This window comes from Chamaea fasciata, unplaced genomic scaffold (assembly GCF_029207755.1).
Source record: "Chamaea fasciata isolate MVZ Bird 193981 ecotype frontalis unplaced genomic scaffold, bChaFas1.0.hap1 SCAF_12, whole genome shotgun sequence".
Lineage (NCBI taxonomy): Eukaryota > Metazoa > Chordata > Aves > Passeriformes > Sylviidae > Chamaea > Chamaea fasciata.
In genome coordinates, this window is record NW_027094097.1 from 14041722 (window position 1) to 14051094 (window position 9373).

The window sequence follows — 9373 nt, forward strand, 5'->3', positions numbered from 1 at the left end:
CCAAGAGCCCAATAAAACAGGATCACAAATCACAGAATAGTTTGATTTGGAAGGATCCTTTTGCAGTTCAACTCTCCCCCCGCCATGGCCATCCTCAAGTTGCTCAAAGCTGCATTCAAATGTTTCCAGGGATGGGACATGCATCGCCTCTGTGGCAGCCTGTGCTAGTGTTTCACCACCCTCCTTGTGAAACGCTTATTCCTTATCTCCAATCTTAAACGGACTCTCCTTCAGGATCTGCAGCAAAGAGTTGGAAGGCTCGGGGAAGAGAGCAGTGTTCCTGCTCCACTTTTTTCTGCACCGCATCACTAGACGGTTTCCTCTAGTGTCCTTCCAGGAGAACTGCCTGAACTTCCCTTGGAGCGCGTAGTCACTAAAACGAGCAAATGCAACTTCCCAGAGCTGGGCAAGCCCCTCGCGGAAACGACCGCGATCCATCCCGGGACAGGGCGGGGAGCGGCCCCGAGGCGGGGTTTGGGGCGGGGGGGGCGGAACCAGCCCCGCACCGCGCCCCGCATCGCCCCGGGCTCCGCACCCCGCATCGCCCCGGGCTCCGCACCCCGCATCGCCCCGGGCTCCGCACCCCGCATCGCTCCGGGCTCCGCACCCCGCATCGCCCCGGGCTCCGCACCCCGCATCGCCCCGGGCTCCGCACCCCGCATCGCTCCGCGCCCCGGGCTCCGCACCCCGCATCGCCCCGGGCTCCGCACCCCGCATCGCCCCGGGCTCCGCACCCCGCATCGCTCCGCGGCCCGCGCTCCGCAGCCGCGATGCCGGCGCTGCCGGCGGTGCTGGCGCTGGTGGCCGCGGGGCTGCTGGCGCTGCTCGGGGCCGGACGAGCGGCCGGCCCCGGCGCCTGGGTGCCGCTGAAGCGCTGGGCCCTGGGCTGCCTCCTGCTCTGCCTCGGCGCCTGCAGGCAGCGGGCGGCCGCGGGCACCGCCGAGCCTCGCCGGCCGCGCCCGCTCCGCGCTGACCCCCACGTGAGTGGCCCGGGACCCCCGGTGCTGAGACCCCCTTCCCTGGGACCCGCTTCTGCCACACTCTGTTCTCATATCCTGGCATCCCTGTTTCCCCCATCCCTGGCACTCCCATCTCCCTGTTCCCCTGGCACTCCATCCCCGGCATCCCCCTTGGAACTCCCATCCCCGGCATCCCCACGTTCCCCCAGTCTTGGAACTCCCATCCCCGGCATCCCCCTTGGAACTCCCATCCCCGGCATCCCTGAGTTCCCCCAGTCTTGGAACTCCCGTCCCCAGCGTCCCCACGTCTCCTCAGAACACCTTGTCCCCTTTGGACTCATACTTCCCTCCATCTCCACCCCACTGCATCCTCTGCACTCCTTGCGTCCCCCGGCAATCCCTCAGGTGCTCCCGTTCCCAGCATTCTGCTGCCTGGCCCCCCTCACTGCCCAACTCTGTTTTTCTGAGCTCTGCTGTCTTTTGGCTGAGGTTTCACTGCTGTTTGCCAAGCTCTCTGGCTGTTCTCGGGGTTCCTGCTATGGAAGTACAAAAAGCGAAACTAAAATTTAATCCCTGAGCAGAAGCCTATGGAAAACAAAGGATCGCTGACCTTCTCCCCGCCCTTTCCTGCCTCCAGCTGGAGCTGAAATCCATTTCCCTTTCCCCAGGCTCTCGATTCCTTGTATTTCACCGGCTTTGCAGAGACCAACAGGACCTTTGTGATCGCTCGCCTGGCCAGACGTCCCGCTGGCCTCTGTGAGATGTGGCTCTTCCTGAGGCTGGATGGGATAGGCGAGTTTGAAGTAAGTGCTGGATGTGGGATGAAGTTCAGGAGCAGTGCTTAACTCCTTCCTTGAACCTGTGATGGGATCCCCAGCCAAAGTTTATGTTCTCTGCATCTTCACACCAGTACGACACCAGTGGTGTGTCTAAAGGCAGGGGTAGAGCTGCTCAGAGTACTGGATATGTCCCTTTTTCAGTAGGATCTGACATCCATTGCCCTGTCCCATAATCTGCACAAAACAGAATTGTTTCTAAAAAGTGGCGTATTAAATCCTCTAGGAAGATTTTGAGCATCCTGTCTTTCCAATCAGGTGTAGCCTGTGGTTAATGAGTTCCATTTTCTGCTTTTATAGTTTGTTTTTGCCCCTTTTTTAATTTTAAGTCTCTAAAAACCATTTGGAATTGCCTCTTTAAAAGAGAAGGAAAAGTTTTTAGGGAGTTTTTTGCACATCTGCTTCATTCTTGCTGAAAAGAAAGCTTTATCAGATATTATTAATCAGATTTTTGCCTCGGGATTTTTTTATTTTTTTGTTAAGAGCTGGCTACACAGTAAAGAAGGGGAGAAGACCTGAGAAGACCTGACATAAATCTGTTTGCACTCCACTCTCTTCATGTTCACAAATCTGTTTCACTAAGTAGCCATGACCAGAAAAAGCAGGAGAAATCCTATTTTGAGAAAATAGAAAAAAAGAGAGGATTGATGTGCATTATTTTGGGTTTTTAGTAATATTTGGTATAACAAGACCGCTTTGTGGCATCCTCAGAATTGAATTAAGCAAATGTTTTCCTCTTTTTAGCACCCACAGCATCCAAACATGATGGTGAGAGATGAATCCAAAGAAATCTGGAGTGGAGGAGGACTCACTATGGAATATTTGGAGCCCCAAATGTGCTGGAAGATAAATTTTGATGGATTACTCAGGTATTGCAGCACTCCCTAATTTCATTTATCTACACGCAAAACCAAGGCTTTTCCAGCACTATCTGGAAATAGATTTAATTCATCCTAAATTTAACCAGCTTGAACCAAAAGCTGTTTGGTAACTAAGACACTTTGGTATTTAAGGAATGAAAATATATCTGGTGGTGTACAGTATTACAGGTTCCTCTATTCCACCTAATTCCAAACATGTAAGAGACATTTTGTTGTTTGTTTAGGAGTGATGTAAAATTCCAGTGCTTTGCCTTGCAGGAAAGGATCCTACAGACAGCAGTGGAGCGAAGAGGAGGGAGAGCTTGTACCAGTTAAATTCTCTTTGCAGTAAGATTTTCATCTTTGCTTTGGGATGTACAGTAAGCTCATGGCTCATTTAAAATGCCCAAAATCAGAATTTTCCAATAAAATACAAAGATTGCCTCTGTCAAAGTTGCAAGTGCACAACTTGGCCTAACACGAGCTGAATGCTAATAATGGGTTGTTTTTTTTTTTTTTTCCCTCTCTCTTTTTTTAGGTGGGAGAACTCCACAGACGTTTTTAACTTTAATGTTGACAGTAACCCCAGCACATTTGCTCATGCTTTAGCCCAGGAGCCGTGGACCATCAAGCTCTTCCAGAGGGTCAAAAAGTGAGGGGCAAGATTAATGTCTTCTGGGGTTAATAACCATTTTTTCCACAGTTCTCTTCAAGGTCTGCTGTGTGTTGTAGTTGATTTTAGTAGGTAGGTTTAATTTGGAGTGCTTCTATTAAAGGACATGGCTCCTGGTTTCAGTGTCACACCACACCTGGGGGATCCTGCACACAGATGGGATCTTCCTGATATCTGAGTGACACCTTCAGCATCAGCAATATTCCTTATTCTTTCTTTGCTCATTGATTTAGGCAGCTTCCAAAGTCAATGCTCCAGGGATAGCTAAGAAAAGGAATATAATCCTGTGAGAAAGGAGCTGAAATGGGTGTTTTAAATCCTGACCAAGCTCTGGACAGCTAAAAAGATGAGAATCAATGGTGTGTTGTCTAAATAGAAGCAGAAATTATGTATATCAATAATGTGTGGGTTTTGGTGACACCTCCTGAGTTCTAAGCAGCAGCTCTTTGGCAGCATTTCTTCAAACAAAGGATGATTTTATATTGTCAGCCTGAGAATCTGCTGTTGTTTCATTCTCAGATGTCTCATTATGTAACAGTAACTGGGAAAAGTAGAGGTGATGTGTTAAATCCGGGATAGCCATGCTCTTAAATATCCTTCATTTTGGGAGATGAATCCATCAGATTGGCATCGAGGCTTCTTGAGGAGAACTGGAGTTCTTGCCTGTGCTGATCCACTCCTTTCTTTCTTCCAGACAAAGGAAGCAGCATTTCCGACATGAGCAGTGGGGCCAGTCTGTTGGAGAGATTGAAATAGGAAATTATGGGAGAACTGAACTTTCCCTCAAAGGCATTCGGAGCCACTCCTATGGTAACAGCACTGGAAAGAATTCCCTCCCTTGGGAATACCTGCACTGTAGCTGGCACTGGCAGGGCACTGAGGTTAAGGATTATCTGTTAAAATAACCAGTTCTGTGCCTGGGCATGAAGTTAAGACATTCCAGAGGAAATGCCATCACTGTATTGGGGACATACATTGCTTACCACGTTATCAGTCACTGGGTATTTCTTTATTCAAAAAAAGTTATTGGGAAGTCAGCTACTGTTAGTTCACATTTCCCAGGAATGCTGAACTTCAGGTTGGGGGATTTTGTTCTTTTTTTTTTGCAGGTGTCCGGAACTGGGCTGAGATTTCCCGTTATGTTATGATTTTGGCACACTTTGAAGTAGGTATTAACATGGCAATGTGCTATTTAACCAGGAAATTTTTCTGAGCTTTTTCTGAGGCAGATTTAAGTATCCAGAAACAAGGATTTGGGAACATCCATGGTGCACAATCAGAAGTGCTCACTGGTGGCACCATTAGCCCAGATCAGTGTTGAGGGCAGCTCTCAAAAGCAGAGCTGTGTGTGTAAAAACTGACATTTTGCTACACTGATCAAAGCAAAACTTGTTTGATAACGTGAAACAGTTTATTTTGGCTTTTTCAAGAAGAATTAGGCAGGCAGCTTTACCGGAGAGATTCTCAGCTGCTGCAAGTGCCCAGCACTCCGTGGAGTTGCTGCAGTGCTGATTCCAATTAATGGGAAGCCTGAGGTGTTCGAAGCATCCTAAGCCTTCGTGACAGCAGTCAGCAAATACTTCTGCCTGTGCTGAGCCATAATTCTCTGCTTTGCTGAGTGGGGGAGAGGCAGTGCTGTGGCTGCTGGCAGCACAGAGCCCAGGGACATGCTGAGGGCTGCCCCTGCCAGCTGCCAGCCAAGCCCAGCAGATGCTCCTGAAAAGGCATTTCCTTTGCCGAGCCAGGCATAAATCAAAACTCTCTGTTATAGGCAGTGTTACAGGGGTTTAGACTGAATTCAGAATGAAAGTTCTTTTCCCAGCTTGGAAAATCCCACTTCTGTGCAAATCCCGATTTATCGAGTGCCTGTGTACCTTTTACTGAGCTTTGGCACCACAGTGTGCATAACCAACCTCTCCCTGCTCTTCAGTTCTTCAAGACTCAAAGTGGCTGTGGCTGTTCTGTCCCTAATTAAAAGCCAGCTGACTTCATTAAGAAGTTTATTGCAGATTGAAGTTTGGAGTCCTCTTACCCTGAGAGTCTGTACGTTTATAGCGTCAGAGGAAGCTTAAATTTGCCTCAGAGCAGCCCAAGTGGAGTGTGAAGGGTCCAGACCTAAGGATGGAACAGAAATTAGTAAAACCAGGAGATTCCAGCTCCTCCTTAACATTTTCCCTTTCTGCTGCTCCCAGACATAGACTAATACAGGTTAGAAGAGAAGTCTGGTCAAAGTACACCAGTTTTGTACTTCTTTGTAGGCTTTGTTTCCTTCCTATGTCCTCTTGCTGCTGACTTTCTGTTGTTCCCATTGTCCTCAATTTGTCCTGAACGTGTTTGGTTTTTTATTCCTGGATCTGTTTGCAGCCAGATTTTCATGGAAGATGTAGTGAGAGGATTTTAAAGCATGAGGCCATAGCCCATTCTGTCCAGTGTCTTCTTGGTCCAGCCAGTGAAGGACCCTCAGAAATGAATCTGCACAACTCTGGCTGCCTTTTCTTTCTCTCTCTTGCAGGATGGGACCGCAGCACATTTAACAGTTATTAACATGCCAGCGACCACAACTCAGTAAGTGACCAAAGAACTTCATGTTGCTGAAAACACTCATCTCAGGGGTGGCAAAAGCTGCTCTGCAGGATACCTGTGTGCAAATTCTTGCTTTGAACCTGTACAGCCCAATTTCCATCCACACCCTCATGTTCCCTACTCCCAGTTTTTCATTTGCAGTTGGTGACAAGGACAGCTTTGACCTTGCCTTGCTTCCTTTCCCCATAGCTGCTGAGGGCTGATGGAGCTGCCTGTGTGTCTGGGTGATTTAGAGGTACAAATTGGGCACTTCCAGCTCTTTGGGAAGGCGTGTCTTACTGTGGTCTGCATTCCACAGGGATTAAAGATCAATGTCCATGCCCCCAGGGTTGCTCCAAGACCCATCCAACCTGGTCTTGGACTCTTCCAGGGATGAGACAGCCACAGCTTCTCTAAGAAACTTGTGCCAGGGCTTCATCATCCTCACAGGGGAGAATTTCTTCCCAATATCCCGTCTAACCCTGTCCTCTGACAGTGGGAAGCATTTTCCCTTATCCTGGCACTCCAGGCTCTTTTCCAAAATCCCTCTCCAGCTCTCTTGGAAGTCCCCAGAGCTTTCTCTTCTCCAGGCAGAACAGTCCCAATTCTCTCTGCCATTGTTGTGGTGCATTTGAGTTTTGGTTGAACTTTAAACCTGCTCCATTCCTCTCCCCTTCAGCCTCACTGTAGGTTATGTGTTTTTTCCTGATGGGAGGAAGGCTGGCATTGAGTGGTCCAATGCCTCCCTGGCTGAGCTGGCTGAGGATGGGGTTATCCAGGATGAGTATGGAGTCAGTTTTACTGCTGGTAAGCTCAACATCTACATCGACATCTGCCTTCATTGCTTGGCATGCAGTTCCTTTAGTGGAGGAAAGACTATTCCCTGGGATTCCATGTGATCCTGGGGAATGCATCATCTTACACCCCGAGAAATCTACTTAGAACCATAAAATCATGGTTTGGGTTGGAAGGGTTCAGTCCCCCTCTGGTTCCAACCCCACTGCCATGGGCACTTCCCTGCTTCAATTGAATTATAGGTGTGGTGTGTCCTGGGTAAATGTGTCCACTGCAGGATCAGGGCCACAGGTTCCAGAGGGAGAGTTACAGATCGTGTTTGTGGTGACCGTGGCTTGTGCTAATCCACATAAAATAGTGATTTCCACTTCTTTGGGGTGTCAACACCTCTTTTCTGAGGTGGATTCAGCTGGAAATATGGTTGATCAGTTTACTCGATTTACAAAGCAGACAGAACTCTCGCTCTTCAGAAAAGCATCAACCCCCTCATACACAAAAATAATAGATATTGGAATTTTTTTTTTTTTTGAGATAAAATACTACTGAAAGCTGTTGACATTGTTCCCTTTTTTACTCTTCTCCGAGGTGGCAAGAGCTTTGATGTTTCTGCAGCTCTGGATAAGCAGACCTGTCCTGTGGTGTACAATGGCCTGACAGGGGGTGGAGTTTTCCACGAGTGCATTGCAAATTTCCAACTCAATGGGTCAACACCAGGCTGGGGCCTGGTGGAATTTTATTACAGGTAAAATAATGACAGGTAAGAAGAGGTAAAAAACTCCCATTCCCCTATATTGACTTGTATGGTTACAACTGCATAGATATTTGAAGCATAAATGCACTGGGTTTTTTTTACCGGACATAAAAAAAAATGTTGCTCATTTAGTGCTTAATGTGTTTATTAATTTGGCAAGAACTCTATATATTATTTGAAAAGGAATAATTGCACGAGCACTTCATGGGTGCAACGATTTGTTTGTTATGTAGGTTTATGTGGGTTTTATATAGCTCTCCATATAGGTTTATGAGTTGGTGGATGGTTCATTCTGGACACTCTCTTATTTAGAAAATCTGTCCCATTATAGAAATAAAGAGTCCTCACCCCAAACAGAGGCAGTTTACAGGGTGGAACTTGCTCACTCAAGGGTTTTTATGAACAGATAAATACTAAGAAAATCCCCAGAGGAGTGGCTCTCTTAGGGGCAAAATTATATCCACCAAAAATGTGCTTCCCTTCTCAGTGACGTGCTGCTCCTCCTGCCACATGATTGTCACTCTTTCCCTGGAGCCTTTTTAATATGGAGTTCTTTACTCTCCATGAAAGAAAATGTAAATTTTGTTGTTGACATTTCATTTGCTTTTTAAAATAAACACCAATCCTTGGCTGTTGGAGGAAATGCCATAAATGGATTTCAGGAGATGGAGAGCTGAGCTCCTTCCGAAAACCAGACCTATTCAAAGCATATAAAACAGGCCAAAAGTGCAGAATACCTGCTAGTTGAACTTAAACCTGCAGCTCCTGCTCCCTCCCCTCTCGGGCTGCCCAGACCTGCCTGGTGGAGGAAATGACCCAGCAGGGCAAGGCTGGGATAAAACCCAAACAGGACACGTTCTGCAAGTCCGGACAGCCCCGGCCAGCTCTGGAGCTGCCCCAGGGAGGCTCCATTTGGCAGTGCTGACACAATTCCCATCAGCTCCACCTCATATCTGCTCCCAAATCAACCCCATGGGAGGAATGAAAGGGTGGGGGTGTTGTCCTTCCTCCTCACCACGAGACACCAGCTCAGCATCGCTGCTCTCCCCGCAGGGACGAGGCCGCCCAGCCGGTTCCAAACCTGCAGCTTGGTTCCAAAGCAGAAGGACCTGACCCTGCCACCGATGCCTCTCCCCCATGATCATCTACAGGATCATCCCAGCAGTGTTAGCAAGCAGCAGCTTTCCAAAAAAATGTAATCCCCTGCAAAAAACAGCACTGGTTTGAGTGTAGTGCTCGTCACAGGATGCTGGGGAGGTCAAGGGTGTAAAAGGATTTGGAGAGAAATGAGATGTATTTTTATTAGTGCAGCTTTCAGTGGTTGCTAACCAGGGTGGTCTGGAGGCAACTGGAAGGAAGTCTGGTTGCAGAAGGAGTGCACTGGGAGGGATCACTCCATGCTCTGTCCTTTGGTGTTTTTTTCCTAAACTTCCAGCTGCTCCCCACCGTGACGACCAGCACCTCAGGCTACGTGGATCACTGACCCAATTTAGCAGCTCCTCTCTTCTCTCAGATTTGTTTTTGAAATAAAAACGGTCTATTTCTGAACTCTCTGGCTGTTACAGTCATTAAAACGTGGGAAAAACCTGTTACAGGAAACTGCACTGATTTGCTAGTTTTGTCCTTGGCTGTGTAAAACATGAAGTGGAAGGAGCAGGAGAAAGCACATCTAAATGAAATGTCCTCTAGGAATAGCATTTATGGCCAATGAAATAAGTGGTACAAACACGATTTTCTGTTGTCTGAAGGAAAGCCAGGCTTTGGTAATCCAATGTGAAAAGGGATCTGAATTCCTCATAATTCCCTTGTAGGTGCCTTATTAAGCACAGCATCCACAACAGTCACTGGCCCAGGGTAGCCTACACTACAGGGTATTCCCTACCTAGATGGATCTTGCCATTAATTACTGAAAATTAAACATACTTGAAATATTTTTA

The 9373-nt window shown here is 47.8% G+C and overlaps 1 protein-coding gene across 1 annotated transcript; it reads left to right on the forward strand.

Annotated features, from left to right (window-relative positions):
• Positions 1–770: 770 nt before the first annotated feature.
• LOC136296067 (uncharacterized) lies at positions 771–9009 on the forward strand. The gene is made up of 11 exons (XM_066194889.1): positions 771–980; positions 1628–1762; positions 2540–2664; positions 2935–3003; positions 3194–3307; positions 4023–4138; positions 4438–4493; positions 5841–5893; positions 6570–6697; positions 7271–7427; positions 8490–9009. The coding sequence occupies exons 1-11, from the start codon at positions 771–773 to the stop codon at positions 8575–8577; spliced, it is 1251 nt and encodes a 416-aa protein (XP_066050986.1). The 3' UTR covers positions 8578–9009.
• The last annotated feature ends 364 nt before the right edge of the window (positions 9010–9373 follow it).